Source organism: Desmodus rotundus, chromosome 1, assembly GCF_022682495.2.
Source record: "Desmodus rotundus isolate HL8 chromosome 1, HLdesRot8A.1, whole genome shotgun sequence".
Lineage (NCBI taxonomy): Eukaryota > Metazoa > Chordata > Mammalia > Chiroptera > Phyllostomidae > Desmodus > Desmodus rotundus.
In genome coordinates, this window is record NC_071387.1 from 161,725,853 (window position 1) to 161,744,763 (window position 18,911).

Consider the following 18,911-nt stretch of genomic DNA (forward strand, 5'->3'; position numbering starts at 1 on the left):
AGGTTTTCTATAATATCATTTTTTAATTGATTTGAGAGAGAAGGGGGGGAGAGAGAGAGAGAGAGAGAGAGAGACGGAGATTGATTTGTTGTTCCACTTATTTATGCACTCATTGGTTGGTTCTTGTACATGCCCTGACCACTATCGAACCCAAACCTTGGCACTAAAGAAAGAGAAAAACTAATGCAAATAAAAATTTTAACATCACCTCCTGGCCTGATACTGTCACATATTGTGCAGAAGGATTTTTCAGTATTTTTCTTATTTCTTGCAGATGTATTTGGATCTTGTCAGTAACTCCTTGAATTTCATCCTTCCTCTTTTTTATTAAAGGGAAGTCAGAAAGGTCTTTGAATAATTCCGTTTTATCCCCAGTTCTAAAAAGAAAATAAAGGAAATATATACAGTGAAGCATACAACTTATGCCAGTTATTAATTATTTTTCACAGCATAATGAAAATGCAAAATGGAAAAATGGAGAACGGCCACTAAATATTTATGGATGAGTTTCTTAATTTCTTTGAAGACAAATAAAGTTACCCTAACATCATTTTTATTTTGTAAGTTCATGATTCCAATGGTATAAAACTAAGGGATAAATTTAAATATTCGTTGTTTGCCTATTGAGAAAAAACACTGAAACATAAATACTGTCAAGTCCTTTTTTTTATATAGAGTTCTTTGGGGGATGAATTGTAAAATGACTACTTATTAAGGGATAACTTTGCTTTTGCAGTTTCTAAATATAAGACAGACCCTCCCTGGCTTTCTAGCAAATGAGTACTGCTCCTGCTTGCTCTTTCTGGACTTTGTATTCTCATCATCTGATACCTGAGTAAGTCCTACATCTGTCCTAGGTGATGAACTGCCTAGATTTTAGACAGCAAAGTGTTACTTCCAGTGGTAATATAGAGCCTTTAGTACCCAATCACAACTCTAATTTCACATGCAACTCCTTCCATTACATCAATGGCAAATGCATTAGACAAGCAAATTAAAACTTCCACTGCTGGAAAGAAAGAACTAAGATCTGCTACTTACTTGGCAGCTTGTTCATTAAGTATCTTAAAGTAATGCTCCACTGGCCTGAGGAGTTCAGGAATTTCTAAAAGGAATGTCTGGAGCAAGTCTGACTGCACGTGGGAACTAACAGCAGGTATTAATGCTTGAAATTCTGACTTCAGGTGAGAAAGAGTTTTGACGATTAAGAAGAATTCTTTGGTGGAACACTGAAAATAGAAATATATTTTACCTAAATAGCATATAATACATGAAAATAAAATTTACTTAGTGATCTATTTAAAGTTAGAATCAGAATAAAAGAAAATTTTAATTTATTCTATATATTAGTTACCATATTTTTCAGACTATAAGATGCACTCCCCCCCCCAAATTTGGGGGGAAAGGGGTTGCATCTTATAGTCCGAATGTAGCTCACATTTACATTGGTGAAATATTATGTTATTTATGTTATTAAGTATTTTACCACATTTTTTGCTTCAAAATTTTTTTTTCCTGTTTTCCTCCTCTAAAACCTAGGTGCGTCTTATGGTCCAAAAAATATGGTAATTGAAATAAAGTATTGTTTATACCTTCTAAATGTTAAAGCAATAGTTTATAAACACTTTATAAAGTAATATTTTGAAGCTGTAAAGAGAATAATTTGAGATAGGGATAGCAAGGCCAATACCTCCTCAATATTGTTTCATTTTTTAAATACATTGACCACATAGCAAAAATATGGAAACATGTCAAAGTATAAAGGATAATTCTGGGGAAATATCTGTAAGATGTATGAGAGATAAATGATAAAATTCCCCCCAAAATAATGAGTTCTTAAAAATCTTACATGACAAAGATGAATAATGAAAAAAATAATGGCTAACTGCATTGAATATGCAGCTCATAAAAAAAGAATGTCCAACTAGTACGTGATTAACCTCATGTACAATCAGGACAAGCACATTAAGAATAGGGGACAGTATTTTTCACTTATCAAAGTGCCGAAAATTTTAAAGCTTGATAATAACCAAGTCACACAGGGTGTTAAAAAAAAAAGACACTTTTATATACTATTCAGAGAGATAGTCTTTTTGAAAGACAATGTGGCATACCATCATAATAAAAAAGTACACATATCCTTTGACTAAGCAATTGTACTTTTAAGAATTTAACTAAAAATATACTATAACAAGTAGTAAAAATGTGTATTTGAATATTTATAGTAAATTGTAATATACTAATTTTATAGTAATACTGTAATAATATTAAAAAGATAAGAAGCCAATATCCAGCATGAGACTTTAGAAAAAATACAATGTTTAAAAAAGTTTTAAAAATTCAGACATGTACACATACTGATGTATAAATTGATATGGAACTCTATAATTTCAATATATATTAAATATACATAGTATATATACACCATGTATATTTACACAGTAAAATTCATTGTGATCTTTAAATAATATGCATTATTATAAAAACATAAATAAAAACTTTCTGGAAGGCCACACCTGTGATTACTCCGGGCAGTGGGTACGCGGGGACGGTATGGGAAGACTTCACTCTACCTCACACCTGTGTGCACTGCTGTAACCTTTCACGTGAGCACGAATACTTTTTACATTGGAGCTTCGGAAAAAGAGAATGGGCTAAACATGTGCATTAATGTCACTCTATCTTGAAATTACAGTCAAGGACTATTTAAAAAGGCGTAACACCACAAGAATAACTAGGAGAAAAGACAACAGCAACATCATCTGAGAGGTTCTAAAGTAAAAAGGTAAGTGGTAACTGACTGAGAAGACTCAATGTATTTTAATCTTACACTGGCCCTCAGGCAGGGGTGTCAAACTCATTTTCACCCGGCGCCACATTAGCTTTGTGGTTGCCTTCAAAGGGCCGAATGTAATTTCAACTCCTTAAGAGTTAAGGAGTAGTTAAATTTATACAGTCCTAAAATTATTTCAGCCCTTTGAAGGCAACCTTGAGGTTGATGTGGCCCCACGGGGAAAATGAGTTTTGACACCCCTGCCATAAGGGAAATTAGGACCCAACCTGAGTTCCACCAAGAATCCTAAAATACTCAGTAACTGGTGGCACAAATTACCTTTGGAAGTGAAAGTTTCGGGGAGGCGGGTGGAGAAGAATTGGTTAAAGATGATTTAAGAAGCAATTAAATCCTTCCATCTCCTATTTCCCTCCATGCCACTGAGCAACTACAACTCCCCCACTCCACAGAAGACTAGTTTTGGTTTCTGGAGAAGGTAAAACACAGGCTATCCTGAATCGACCTCGGGCACCAGGAAAGAGGAGGGAACAACCAATAGCAGGGGCTTAAAAGGAAGATTAAAAACTGAATACTGAGATTCCCGGTTGTCCCCATCTAGCTCCCAGAAAATTGTTAGTCAGGAGGCTGAAAGAGTCTCTGGGGAATCTCACAAGCCCAAGAAGAAAATTCTAAAGATACCACCACAGTTCTCCCAATAAATGCGCCAGCTAGTTCACTCTATAGTTCACCTAATATTTTGCAAGTAACATTAAACTACAAAGGCCTTCCTATAGGCATTTTCATCCCCCACTCTTAAAAATGATCAGACATCAGATGAAAAAATTCTAATATGAAATGCAAAGACCAAAGCAATCAATCAATAAAACCTGATGGGAATAGAGCCTGTGTAGATAAAAGAAAGATTCTAAATAGTAATAATAATATAATAATAATAATAATAATAATAATAACAACAACAATAATACCCTCAGTTAAACAGAATATTTTAAGCATGGAACAAAAACGGGATGCCATGGGAAATAAAAACATTAAGAGAACAACAAGAAAAGATTCTTAAAAACTAAACTGTGATTGTAGAAATGAAAAACAACAGAAGAGATAGAAGATAAAGGTGACAAAATCCCCAAGAAGGTTAATTATAAAGAGATGGAAAATACAGAAGAAAGTTAGATATTCAGTTCAGAGGACTTAATTAATTCAAATAATAGAACCCAGAAAGAAAGAAATAATCAATAAAATAATTCAGGAAAACTTCCCAGAATGTCAGGATTTAAGTTGCCATATTGAAATGGCCCAATTCAATGAATGAAAATACAGCCAAATCAAGACAAATTGTCATGAACTTTTAGAACACTGGGAACAAAGGGAAAATCTTCCAATTTCCAGAGGGGTGGGGAAAAAAAAAAACAGAAAAAAAAAGTCACGTGGAGAATCAAGAATCAGAATGACTTCATACTGTGCAACAATAGTAGAAACTAGAAGACAAGGGAGTAACAAACTTCAAAGGAAAATATTTATTTAATTTTTATTGAATTAATTGGGGTGACATTGGTTAATTATATAGGTTTCGGGTGTACAATTCTGTAATACATCATCTGTACTGTGTGTTCACACCCAAGTCAAGTCTCCTTCCGTCAGCATTTATCCCCGCCATGCCCTCTTCTACCTCCCCCACATCCCTTTCCCTCTGCTAATCACCCATTGTCTATGACAGGTTTTTTTTTTTGCTTAATCACTTCACCTTTTTTCACTCAGTCCCACAACTCCTCTCCCCTCTGACAACTAGCTGTCAGTCTGTTCTCTATCTATAAATCTGTTTCTATTTTGTGTTCGTTTATTTTATTAATAAGATTCCCCATATGAGTGAAATCATATGGTACTTATCTTTCTCTGACTGGCTAGTCTCACTTAGCACAATGTTTTCCAGGTCCACCATGCTGTCACAAAGGGTAAGATTTCCTTCTTTTTTACAGCCAAGTAGTATTTCATTGTGTAAATGTACCACAGCTTTAAAATAAAATTTTTAAAAAAGCAAAAAAAACATCGATTTGTTGTTCCACTTTATGTATGCATTCATTGGGTGATTCTTGCATGTACCCTGACCAGAGAACCAAACCTACAACCTTGGCATATTGGGACAATGCTCTGACCAAAAATGAGCTACCCAGCCAGGGCGTAGTACAAATTTTTTTATCTACTCATCTACTGATGGGCACTTGGGCTGCTTCCAAATCTTGGCTATTGTAAATAATACTGCAATAAACATAGGGGTGCTTACGTTCTTTTGAATCAGTCTTTTGGGTTTCTTCAGATATGTCCCCAGAAGCAGAATAGCTGGGTCATTAAGGCAGATCCATTTTTAACTTTTTGAGGTCACTGCGTACTGTTTTCTACAGTGGCTGCACCAGTCTGCACTCCCACCACCAGTGCACTAGGGTTCCCTTTTCTCCACATCCTCGCCAACCTTTGTTGTTTGTTGATTTGTTGATGACAGTCATTCTGACAGGTGTGAGATGGTATCTCCTTGTAGTTTTAATTTGCATTTCTCTGATGATTACTGACATTGAGCTTTTCATATGTCTATTGGCCATCTACATGTCCTCCTTGCAGTGGTGTCTATTCAGATCCTTTGCCTGTTTTTTAATTGGATTTTTTGTGTGTGTTGCGTTTTATAAGTTCTTTATAAATTTTGGATATTAACCCCTTATCAGATGTATCATTGGCTATTATGTTCTCCCATTCACTGGACTGTCTTTTCATTTTGTTGATAGTTTCCTTTGCTGTGCAAAACTTTTTTTTTAAAGATTTTATTTATTTATTTTTAGAGAGTAAGTAGGGGAGGGAGGGAAAAAGAGAGGGAGAGAAACACCAATGTGTGGTTGCCTCTCATGCACCCCCGCGCCAGGGACCTGGCCCACAACCTGGGCATGTGCCCTGACTGGGAATCTAACCAACGACCCTTTCACCTTTTTAGTTTGATGTAGTCCCATTTATTTTGTTGTTGCTGTTTCCCTTGCCAGAGGAGATATATCAGAACAAATACTGCTATGAGAAATGTCTGAGATTTTACTGCCTATGTTTTCTTCTAGGGTTTTTATGGTTTTGAGTCTACATTTAAGTCTATAATACATTTTGAGTTTATTCTTGTGTGTGGTGTAAGAAGGCAGTCTATTTTCATTTTTTTGCATATATTTGTCCAATTTTCCCAACACCATTTGTTAAATAAACTGTCTTTACCCCAGTTTATGTTTCTGACTCCAAAGGAAAATAATTTGTAGTCTAGAATATTATACCCAATCAAACTACCAAAATATGTGAAAGTAGAAAATAAAAGACACTTCCAGATACCAATGTTTCAAAATATTCACTTTCAATACCCTTTCTCAGAATGCTTCCAGAGAATGGACTCCACCAAAAAGAAGGGAGAAACCAAGAGGAAACTTGAAATACAGGAAACTGAAGATTCAATTCAAGGGCAATAAAGGGAATCAAAGAAGGTAGTTGCATAACAGATACAAAGGGCTGCTGGTCCAGGCTGGATGAGGCCAGAAGGCTCAAGAAAGTAAACTGAAGGAAGTACTTCATGAAGTAAGTACCTCAAGATAAAGAAGATTTAGGGCTGAGTTAATGGTGGGATACATAAGTACATATGAACCGTTCTAATGCTAAGGCCATATTTAGAAAGACAATTATTAACGATAGGGAATGAAGTAATTATGCAGAAAAATAAAGTTAGGATCAACTGGACTGGATTTAACTAAACAAGAGTTTTATAAAGTGCATCATAAAGCAAGCACCCCTTCTCCAGAAAGGCCACTGTGTGCTCGGGAAGGTATGTATAGGAAGCTGGACTGTTCGCATAAACACTGAACCTAGGAGCTTTTTGGTCAGTAGTCACTTAATGATACATTCTAACAAAATAGAAGAGCTAAAAATAATTATTTTTAAATGACAATCTACATGAGATTATTGTAATTTAAAGCAAGAAGGGGGTGATTTTTCATGCTCAGATATGCAGTAAAATTTAAGTTAGAAACAGAGGCAGATTGAAAACCAGAAGTGCTTTCCAATCCAGCCCTAAGTGCCCATGGAGGGTTGTGTTGAAGTTTCTTTCAATAGGTCTGCAAGAAGGGCGAGCATAAGGGTAAAGCAGCAGCTCCTGGAGCCTCTCCTGTTCAGCCCCATTTCCGGCAGCAAACATACCCATGGAAGAGCCTTAGAATAGACCCACAAACGCCCAAGCTCCACACTGAAAACCTGACTTCAGGCTTATACCAGTCTCGCTAAGAAACTATTCTCACCTACAAAAAATCTGGAACCACTGTCCTTTCAATATTTACTAAGCGCTATTATCCTTTTAGTGTATTTGCCAACCTTAGCAGTTATGCGTCACTTTCTTACAAAAAAGTTTTTGCATGAAGTTAACTGGTTCTTGCAACTAATGCTATTTTCTAAGATTTGAATTTTAAGTGCTATTAAAATAAGTGTTTATTTTATTTCAGGGTTAGCCCACTTGGGAGCCTCTATTATTATGATCATAAAAATACCTGTTTGCGCCTATTCCAAGGCACTTTCCACACAACCAGATGGCCCAGGCTTTCTCCTTCCACAACATCCAAGCCGTGTTCCTTACCACTTTGTGAATTTCACAAAATTGGCACAGTCCGTACCCAGGACACCACTCACCATGTGGTGCATGCAGCAGCAGAGTATTTAGAGTAATCCAAAGATAAAGAACACACATGTGTCTGATGGTGGGTTCCAAGAACCAGTTAACTATCTAAAAAATTTGGCCGAAAGCTTTTAGACTTCCTAGTGATTTGGTCTGCTGCCATATCAATTCTAATTTTCACTTTTCAAACCAATCTTTAGGCACGGTAAATATTAAAACAGCAACAAGGAACAGCTTCTGAATGAGTCTTAAGTTCCTTTAGTAAAGTGTATTTTGAAACTCTAAAAGTCATTCTGTCTCAATTACTGGAAACAGTTAAAATGAATTAGATTTTCTACCATGAAACTTTTAAAATGAATTAGATTCTATACCATTAGATTCTCACCTATATTTGAAATCTAAAAACAATACAACAAAACTCACAGATGCAGAGAACGGACTGGTGGGAGTGGGTGAAACGGGTACAGGTGGTCAAAGGCAAACTTCTATTTGTAAAAGAAGTAAGTCATGGGATGTAATGTGCAGCACGGTAACAACAGTTAATAGTACTGTATCGTGTGTTCCAAAGTTGCTGAGAGTAGGTCTTAAAAGCTATCATCACAAAAGGGACCCTTGTGCACTGTTGGTAGGACTGCAAATTGGAGAGGTACTACGGAAAAAGAGTATGAAGATTCCTCAAAAAATTAAAAACACAATTACCACATGACCCTGCAATTCTACTTCTGGGTCTTTATCTTTAAAAAATGAAAACACCAATTAAAAAGATCATGCACCCTTATGTTCATTGCAGCATTATTTACAATAGCCAAGATATGGAAGTAGCCTGGGTGTCCATCGATAACACGAATGGCTAAAATAGATGTCACACATACATACAATAGGATATTACTCAGTAATAAAAAAGAATGAAATCTTGCCATTTACAACAACATGGAAGGACATTTAGGGTATTACTAATACCCTAATACAGGGTATTAGGCTAAATTATATAAGTCAGAGAAAAACAAATACTGTATGATTTCACTTATATGTGGAACAAAACAAAGAACAAAAAACAAATAATCAAACAAAAGAAAATGAAAACAGACTCAGAAAGAGAGAGCAAAATGACAGCTGCCAGAGGAGAGGGATGTGGGAAAATAGGTAAAAAAGGTGAAGAGGAATAAGACTTACAAACCTGCAGTTATGAAATAAATAAGCCGTGGAGATGTAGAGTGCAGCACAGGGAATACGGTCAATAACACTGCAATAACCACGCGGGGGAACAGACGGTTACTAGACGTAAGTGTGCCGATCTCATTGCGAGGTATATAAATACCCACTCTATTGTACACGTGACACCAATAGGGTACTGTATGCCAACCATACAATTTTAAGTTCTCACGTAACGAAAAAAACTTAGTAACTGTGTCACGATGGATGTTAACTAGACGTATTATGGTAATCATTTCACAGTATATACATATCAAGTTATTATGCTGTGCACCTGAAACTACTAATAATATAGTGTTATATGTCAATTATTTGTCAATTAAAAATTAGATTATGACCTTTAACCAGAGTTTTTAAACTTTATAAATACACAAACCTTATGGAATATAAACATCAAATTTAGTATAAAAAGAGGCAACACCTCCAGTCAAGATGGCGGCATAGGCAAACACAGCTCACCTCCTCACAAAACCACATCAAAATTACAACTAAACCATAGAGCAACCATCATTCAGAATCATCACAAATCAAGCTGAATGGAAGTCCTACAACTAGGGAATTAAAGAAGAAACCACATAAAGACTGGTAGAAGGGGTAGAGATGCAGAACAGGCCGGTTTTACACCCACGTGTGGCAGATAAAAACCAGGAGGGATATCTCAGGTGCAAGAAAGGGATCCCAGCCCCACACCAGGCCCACCAGCCCAGGTTTCAATTGCCAGGAAGACAAGTCTCCATAATTTCTGGCCATACGTACCAGTGGGGATTGAGGCTGTGGGAGACACAAACTGCTGGAATCCCTCTTACAAGGCCCATGCACAGACTTACTTGGACTCACTCCCTCTGAGCTCCAGTGCAGGGGTAGCAGATTGAAAGGCATCAAAGACATAGGGGGAGGAACTGAACTGTATGGCATCAGGGCGAGAGCTGAGGGGGCATCTTTCTCCCAGACAGAAGTGCTGAAGAGGCCATTTTCCTTTTCTGAGCCCTCTCCCAACAGAACCAGCAGGCAGGCACCATATCTGAGACTCCATCAACCTGGCTATCACTGTTTGCCCCTCCCTGGTGATTTCCTGAGGCCCGGCTCCACCCAACATTCAAGCCCACCCAAGCTGGCATCTCTCACTAACTTGTCCAAGGCCTGGTCAGCACTAGCAGCAGCTTGGTCTCACCTGGGCACCTCCAAGCCCAGCACAAGAAGCAGCCATCTGCAGATCACTTTGCAGCTTATGCCGTGTGACCCTTGACCAAACACAGGGGGTGGCTGACCTTGGGCATCCATCAAGGCTCAAGTAAACAGGAAGGTATACACAGTCCACGTGGTGGGTGCATCTTGAGTAACCACCTGGGGTGATAGAGGAGGCTGTGCCACTGGACCCTACAGGACACCTACTATATTAGGCCACTCTACCAAGCCTGGGAGATGTAGCTGCTCTACCTAATACATGGAAATAAACACAAGGAGGCTGCCAAAATGAGAAGAAGAAACATAATCCAAAATGAAAGAACAGAACAAAGCATCAGAAAAGGAACTAAAAATGGAGGTAAGCAACCTATCAGATGCAGAGTTCAAAACACTGGTTATAAGGATGCTCAAGGAACTTCATGATGACCTCAACAGCATAAAAGATCCAGTCAGAAACGAAGGATACACTAATTGAAATAAAGAACAATTTATAGGGAGTCAACAGTAGAGTAGGTGAAGCCAAGAATCAAATCAGCAATTTGGAATATAAGGAAGCAAAAAACAACCAATCAGAACAGCAAGAAGAAAAAAGAATCCAAAAAATTGAGGATAGTGTGAGGAGCTCTGGGACAAGTTCAAGATGTCCAACATTCGCATCATGGGGGTACTGGAAGGAGAACAGAGAGAACAAGAAAAACTATTTGAAAAAATGACAGAAAACTTTTTTAACTTGGTGAAGGAAATGGACACCCAACTCCAGAAAGTGCAGAAAGTCTCAAACAAGATGAACCCAAAGAGGCCCACACCAAGGAGCGTCATAATTTAAAAAATGCCAAAGGTTAGAGGCAAAGAGAAAATCTTAAAAGCAGTCAAAGCCACACTGTTAGTGGCCTACAAGTGAGCTCCCATAAGACTGTCAGCTAATTCAAAACACTCTGCAGGCTGGAAGGGACTGGCAAGAAATATTCAGTCATGAAAAGCATGGAGCTACAACCAAGGCTACTTTATCCAGCAAAGCTATCATTTAGAATCAAAGGACAAATAAAGAGCTTCCCAGACACGAAAAAGCTAATGGAGTTCATCATCACCAAACCAGCATTATATAAAGTTAAAGGGTCTTCTCTGAGAAAATGAAAAATATAAACAATAAAATGGCAATAATACTTATCTATCAACAATGGAATCTAAAAAACAAAAGAAAAGAAAAAACAGAACAGAAACAGAATCACAGATACAGAATGCTTTGATGGTTGCAGCTGGGAGGGGACTTGGGAGATGGGCAAAAAAGGTAAAGGGATTAAGAAGTAAAAATGGGCAGTTATCAAACAGTCCTGGGGATGTGAAGTGCAGCACAGGAAACAGAGTAGCCAGAGAACACACATGCACGACACAGGGGCACGGACAACGGTGTGGGGACTGCCTGAGGAAGTGGGGCGCGGGCTGGGTAGAGGGGAGAAGGGGGGGAAAGTGTTAACTGTAATAGCATAAACAATAAAATATAATTTTTTAAAAAGGGAGGCAACAAAGCATAACAGATCACAGTAGCATGAAACGACGCTGTCATCTTGATGCCATGGACACTCTGACGAGCTCTTTTGATTCACAACTGATCATTCTTCCAGCTGGGCCCCTATTTTCTCTTGAGGAAAACAAACATCGCTGACATCAAGTAGTGAAGACAAGGAGATCTGTGGCTTGGTGAAGGGTAATACAACATGCACCGACTGTCAGGCACTGGGCCAGGAATACAAAATAACAAATGGTTTGACATCTCTGTAACGCCAAAAAAGTCGATCATAAAACTTTTAACTATCAGCAAAACAACAACCTAGCGTACCAAGTAATGGTACAACAGACGCCACTGACTGCACAACCAACTGACGCATTTCTTCCCTAGAGATTAGCATCCCCAATTCTGCCTTGTTCTTTGTTTTCAAATTTAGCTGGAACATACGAAACAGTTACATAAGTCCTCGTGGGCATTCAAGTAATCTCAGAAGTGTTACTTATGGTTCTAGAAAAAGGCTTTAAAAAAGTAAAGAAGAATGAGAAATCAGTCTCAATTAAAATTCGGGTGTGTAAAAACCGTTCTACAATGACATTATTACATTGGCAATGATTTACACTGGGGCAAAAAACAGAATTTTCTGACATAGGGACAACCAGGAAAAAATGTAAAGGCAATCAAACTACTGCATCAAACAATGACAGTGTCCAGAAGTGTAGCCACCAAAACCCCAAAGACCCTGGGTTAAATACCGTATTTTGCTGCCTATAATGCGCACTTTTCTGCCCAAATTTCTGAGGGAAAAATAAGGATGTGCATTATACATGGGTGGTACTAATTCCATATCTATCTAAATGTTTTCAATTCTTTTATTTATGCTTATATGTTAAAAGTGTAACTCTAGAGGGCAATACCGATATTCATATGTTCAAAAATAAGTGCTTAAATTCCTTTATAATACAAAAAGTATCTAAATATAAATAAATAAATAATTGAATTAAAAATTAAAACAAGATTGTTATCCTGAAAGTCTGGACCAAAAACATGGGCGTGCGCAGCACACAGGGGCACATTACACGCAGCGAAATACGGTACTGATTCTCTCACCAGCAAGTTACTAACCCACCCTCAGCTGCACTATTTTAGCCAAAGGAAGGCAAGCAGTTACAACTTATACACAGACAACAGTATACATAATTTCTCATCAGTAACAAAGTGATAAACATGGTATCTTCTCAATCTCTTGAAGTTTTTAAAAGGAACAAAGGGTCTAATGTGAATGACTTCTGCAATAGGTATAACAAAAGTTTATCAACAAGTATAATGTAAATATAACTAATTAGTAATTCTTTTAAGTGTGGGAATATTTTGAAATAAAGTAAATTATTTCCCTAAGTGTGAAAAACCTGCTCTGTCATATTTATGACTTAAACTGTAAAGCTTAAATGAAAATGAAAATAACTCTTTTAACTTACCTTCACTATCTAAACTTGTTTGCATATTAAAACTACCACAAATATTATACAAGTGGATTTTTCTTTTAAATCAAAGAAGAGAAGCTATTCTGAGGTCAAAATAATTGGTCATCTCTTGTCAAAAGAGGCTCTGTGGACGATGGTCCAAACTTTAAGGTTGAAACATGACAATATTCTAACCGCAGGACCTCTTATGTTGCTGCAGTTAACTGAAGTGGGCAAGCTTTACATTTTATAATGCAAAAATTGTGATAACCTTAATTTGTACAATTAAAATTTTTGAGGATTCTCTCATGCTCTCTGCAACATTTTATAAAATACAGTAACAATAAAGCTCTGAGATGTTTTCCTTTAATACGTGGTATCTTCATGCTGAGGAACGTTATCAGCTTTAATAAATTTGATTTCTGACTATCATACTTACCTTTTTGTGATAAATGCTACAGAGTCCTCTCTCTATGTCAGGCAATTTATGCAGATGACTTTCTATCTGACTAAACACACTGAATTCTGAATGGAGAACTTCAGATACAGCATCCAGCCGAGCATTTATTTCCCTAGGAGAACAGGTAGTAGCAATTATGAGATTCGTTAGCCATTCAGAAAGTAGACATTTCCCACTGTAAAGCCCAGCAATGTGATGAACCACTTAGAAGAGCACAAAGAAAACTCCTCCACATCTCTGGTCCTTTCCTGACCCTCGTCACGGGAATCAAAAAGCAGGTGCCACATAAGGAGAGCCATTAGGTGGGACAAAGACTGGCTCGTCGGGTTCTCCTCTTCTCCTGTGCAGACACAGAGACGCCGTTTCTCCGTCTCCCCTGCAGTTAGGTATGGCCATGTACCCCAGTTCCAGCCAATGGAATGGGGGCAGGAATGATTAAGCCACTGCTAGTCGTGGCCCATGAAACCTGTGTGTTCTCGCTCTCCCCTTCTGCCAGCTGGAGGTGGAGCCCAGGGCAATCTTGTTGACGCCACCAACCCGGGCCCATGAATGGGGCAAAAAACCCTCCAATCCCACATCCACTGCCCACTGGACTTACATTAGAAACAAGTAAATGTTTATTGTATTTCAACCCAGTTGAGGATTTATGTGCTACAACTGCTTGTGTCACCTTGGCTACTATAATAGGTCCATGATGGCAACTAGATTTTCCTCTCTGACTGAAATGACTGACCATCTCAGTCAAAAAACAATTCCTTCAGCTACCCAACTGCTCCGACAGAAGGCTTGGTGGTGGTGGGTGACCGATCGACCGCGCCTGTGAAACGGGGTCAGGCATGCAGAGCCTGAGCAAAGACTGGGAGCAACGACAGAAAGTGCAGGGGACATGCATCAGGAGACACGGGAGGCAGGGATGCAGGGTTTTATCAATGCCTACCTGCTAAGTGATGGGTCACCTGGGGAGAAATGGTGAGACTCTGTCAACTTAACATGGAAACCTGACTGACTACATGTGTCCTATATGCCACGTGGCCCATCTAGTTCCTATGAACACCAAAGGCCGACACGAGGTAGGGCGGCCGTATGTGGTATTAAAGACCGGGACAAGCACACCTCTCGAGTGGACAGCAGGCCCTCAGGACATGTTGTTTTGAATGAATGAAGGAAGGAAGAAGCAAACACATGAAAGCATGAACTTGACATTTGGGGGGAAAGGGAGACATTAGCTCCTAAATACACATTTGTTTTCCAAAGTCCTGTTGATACCACACACACTCACATGAAAGTGCAACACTTACATCAGAATCCTCACTGGATGACTGTGAAATCAAGTACTTTGCAATAACTGAGTACTTTTATCTCTGTAACTATCCTCTGCGGCCATGCCTGTTCATGGTACAGAAACTAATTTCAGGGCTCCTGTCTGTTCCGTTTTTCTCTGGCTGTAAAGCAGGCGTTTGGTTAGCATGATGCAGCAGAACATGCCAGAGCTTGGCGGACACAGACTGGCTCTTCCACTCTCACTGCGGTGGTTGCTGAAACCCATCATTTCTCTCCATCTCTACCGCTACCACACTAGTCTAAGTAAAAGATCACTTCTCAGAAAGACCACTAAAACAGCCTCCTAGCTTTCCTCCCCACATCCACATCTGTCCCTTTTCCAGTCCCTTCTCCACACTGCACCCTGAGAGGCCTTCCTACAATCCAGATCTGTTCATGTCACACCTCTGCTTTAAGCTCATCAATGAGTTGCCAGTAATCTCAGGCTCAAACCCAGAATCTTTAACTGACCTACTGTTGGGAACCGCCCTGCCTGGTTTCAGAGGCTGTAACCCCCCATGATTAAGGCTGAGTCAGAGGTGGGACCATAAGCCATGAAGGAGACAAAGCTTATCTCCCTGGCAGGGGTATCACCTCTGCCCACTTTACCCTGCTTGGCCCTGAGCTTGGCCAGTTAGCCAATGACGGGTAAGAATCCTCAAGGGAGGATCAACCTAAGACAGGCTCTGGTCACCAGGGATAAGCTCACAGGGAAGGACTCAGAAGGCTGTGGAAAAAGGGGGTGATGGACCCTCGCCCCTCGGCTTTGAAATAGCCTGAGTCCTCATTCTGTCTGCAAGAAGTCTCCTAATCTCTTGGCTGCCTTACTTCCCTTGCCTGACTTAAGCCTGAAGCAATAACAGAGGGCAGTGCAGTCCTGTGCTGGGAGGGGCGGATTCCCTGGGGAATCAGGCCTAAGAAAAATACGTACATTCCTGTGAAACCTACTTAATCTGTACCCTCAGTTTAAAGGATAAGGGTCCAGACCTGAGATGAGTCTGGCGCCTAAAGTTTTATGGCCCTCTAGCTGATTGGCTGTAGCTCAGAATAAGCCCTCAAAGTTCTCTGTAAATCCTGTATTGTTTAACCCTTACTGGCTGACAATGATTGATGAGCTTTATCTGCATTCCTATGCGAATGAACCTAATAAAAGCCCATGGAGGGAAAGGATCAAGGTCCTTCTCCTTTGAGAGATCGGCCCCCTTTCCTCCCCAAGCAGATCATGTCTTGGTAGTCTTATTCTTCATCCGTAGCGGACTGGGGCGGGTGGGGGCGGGGGGTGGGGGGCTGCGTTAAAGCCCCCAACAACCTACAAGAAAAATTGATCCCTGCCTCTCAGGTCTCACTTCAGAGCACCTCTTCCTCTCACTCAAGCTTCAGACAGACTGAACTTCTTCCAATGTTTTGGTCACTCCAAATTCTCTAACATCATAGCTTTCAAGTTTACTGCTCACTCGACTTTGAAGACTCTTCCCCTTTCCTACAGCCTATGAGCTCCACTTTGTTTGGCTAATCAGCCTTCCTCTGAAAGGACTTTCAACTGCATTAGACCAAATTCAACCCTTTGCCATCCATTTCTATACCACCCTCTATTTTCTTTCCATAGTGAACATCGTGATTGTATTTATTTCATCACTATCTTTTCCACTGCACTGGAAGCTCAGTGAGAACAGGGACCATATCTTCATTCCCACAGTTCTGGGATCACGATATGTGCCCAATAAAAAGCTGCTGAATTCAACTCAATTCATTTCAATTCCAAAGACTATATATAAAGTAAAGCATAATGAGGTAAAGAAAAAATTAAATTTTCTTTGCATAGGATTGTTGTGATAAAATAAATCAATGTTTTACCCTAACTTTTAAGCAAAATGCCATACAAAGATAACATTTTATTTTAATAACTCCCTCATGAATAAATGAAAGATGACACCGAATGGAAAGACTAGGATGATGCCGCAGACGGTATGAGGACAGTGAGACAATGCCATCTGTGAACGGGTAAGACAGCCTCCAAACATAGCTGCTCTCTCAGAAACCATAAAGGTTGTCTGAGACGTGCGAAGAGAAAAGCAAGAGAGGTTAAGAAAAACCCAAATCATATTTATGAAGTCCACCAGAACATTTTTTTTAATAGGCACAGAAATATAAATTTCTAGAAAGAGACTGAAAAGGTTGTGCTAAGTTGGTTTGCAATCTGGAAAAATACAGAAGTAGTGGCTTTTCTTTTAGCCTAGTGACACCACAGGCAAAAGCTTGTTCACTATGAATTATTTGGGATTTTACCCAGCCTTCATTTGTTACAGGGAGGTAACAGCTTGGAGGCTAATAATTAAGGCTGAGAAGGCAGGTGACATCAGTTTAAATCCAGGCTCTACCATTTACCAGTTGGAACTAAAGTTCTGCTCTAGTTGCTCCTTCTATAAATGAGAATAATGATGTCCCCTCATAGAACTGTTACAAGAATTCAATGAAATAATACAAGTTAAGCACTTAGAACAGTGCCGACTACATGGTAACTATTCCAAACGTGTTAACTGTTACCATCGTCATTTTTATGGTGATCTTTATTGGCTTACAAAATGTGTCTGGTAGATTCCACAACCAACCGCATGGGGGAGAGGAGAAGCAGCACCCAAAATATAAGCCTGGAAATAAGTATGTGTGGACAAAACTTAAGACACTGATATACAGAAAGTTATTTTGTGCGAAGTGAACAAGAAGGAAGGATTGCACAGGAAAGCTAGAGCTGGGATCTCAAGTGCTAAACCTGATGGGTAGCAGCGACCACAAGTACCACGTGGGGACCGGTTAGTAGGCCGCAGTGAGGGAGAATGCTGTGACCATTACAGGTGTCTAACACGGACAGGGAGAAGGTGAAAGGGTGTGTGGCTCTGTTTACCACAAATCTCCCCTCACTGAGGCAGCCATACTAGGAGGAGAGAAATTCCACTTTGTCTCCTATAAGCAGATCAGAATGCAAAGAAATAAAAATGACTTCTAGTCAAGTTTTTAAAATAAAACATTCTGCATTAGTAGGAGTGAGGAGACTTTCCAAAGAGCTGTAAAACAATATGTCAGACCACTAGAATAGAGAACGGTTACTTTGGTGCCATCGGTGAAAGAGATTTGGTGACAGTCAACAAAACAGGAAATAGCACTGTAAGTTAGAAGACAGTAACGATATTATTCCAAGATGCCCTATTCTACCATTGATCTTAAAACATGATACATTCTAAAGCTTCCTCAATAAATGGTGTTGGAAAAATGGGATAGCCACATGCAAAAGAATGAAACTGGACTGCTCTTTGACACCATACACAAAAAGTAACTCAAAATGGATTAAACACTGAGATATAAGAACCTAAAACAATAAAATACACAGAAGAAAACACAGGTACTAAACTTACAGACTTTGGTCTCACAGTGGGTTTTATTAATTTGACCCCAAAGGCAGGGAAGTAAAAGAAAAATAAGTGAATAGGATTACATCAAACCAAAATGCTTCTGCACAGCAAAAGAAACCATCAACAAAACAAAGAGGCAACCAACCAACTGGTGAAGACACCTATACCTGTAAATGATATTCCAATAAGGGGCTAATAACCAAAATTTAAAGAACTCATAAAATTCAACAACAAAAAATAAACAATACAATTAAAAAATGGGCAGAGGATACTTTTCCCAGTAAGACATACAAATGACTAATAGATATTTAAAAAGATGCTCAAATGCACTAGCTATAAGAAAATGCAAATCAAAACCTCAATAAGCTACCACCTCACACTGGTTAGAATGGTTATTATCCACAAGACAAGAAATAACAAGTGCTGGAGAGGATGTGAAGAAGAAAGAACACTTGTACACTGCTGGTGGGAGTGTAATCTGGTACAGCCAGTCTGGAAAACAATATGGAGGTTCCTCAAAAAATTAAGAATAGAGTTACCATATGACCCAGCAATCCTTCTTCTGGGTATCTACTAGAAAAATTTGAAGACGTGTTCGTAAAGATGTATGTGCCCCTATGTTCACTGCAGCATTATTCATGGTGGCCAAGACATGGAAACAACCTAAGTGTCCTCCAGTGCATGCCTGGATAAAGGAGACGTAGCACAGATCTACAACGGAATATGGCTCAGCCATAAGAAAAGACTAAATAGTGCCATTTGCGGCCACATGGATGGGTCTTGAGAATGTCATACATTACAAATGAATGAAAAGAAGACACCTGAGTCATTTCATTCCATATGACAAGAAATGAACTTAAGGTTCTGGGCATGACAAGGATTGTTTTTTACAAC

At 39.1% G+C, this 18,911-nt stretch overlaps 1 protein-coding gene across 1 annotated transcript in view; it reads right to left on the minus strand.

Annotated features, from left to right (window-relative positions):
• The window catches only part of MSH3 (mutS homolog 3), a 132,118-nt gene that overhangs the window by 53,573 nt on the left and 59,634 nt on the right, over nt 1–18,911 (minus strand). Inside the window, exons 13-15 of the mRNA XM_053912181.1 lie at nt 13,270–13,402; nt 1,042–1,229; nt 209–377 (exon numbers count right to left, since the gene is read on the minus strand). Of these exons, the coding sequence (XP_053768156.1) occupies nt 209–377; nt 1,042–1,229; nt 13,270–13,402 (490 nt within the window). The remainder of the gene's footprint in view (nt 1–208; nt 378–1,041; nt 1,230–13,269; nt 13,403–18,911) is intronic.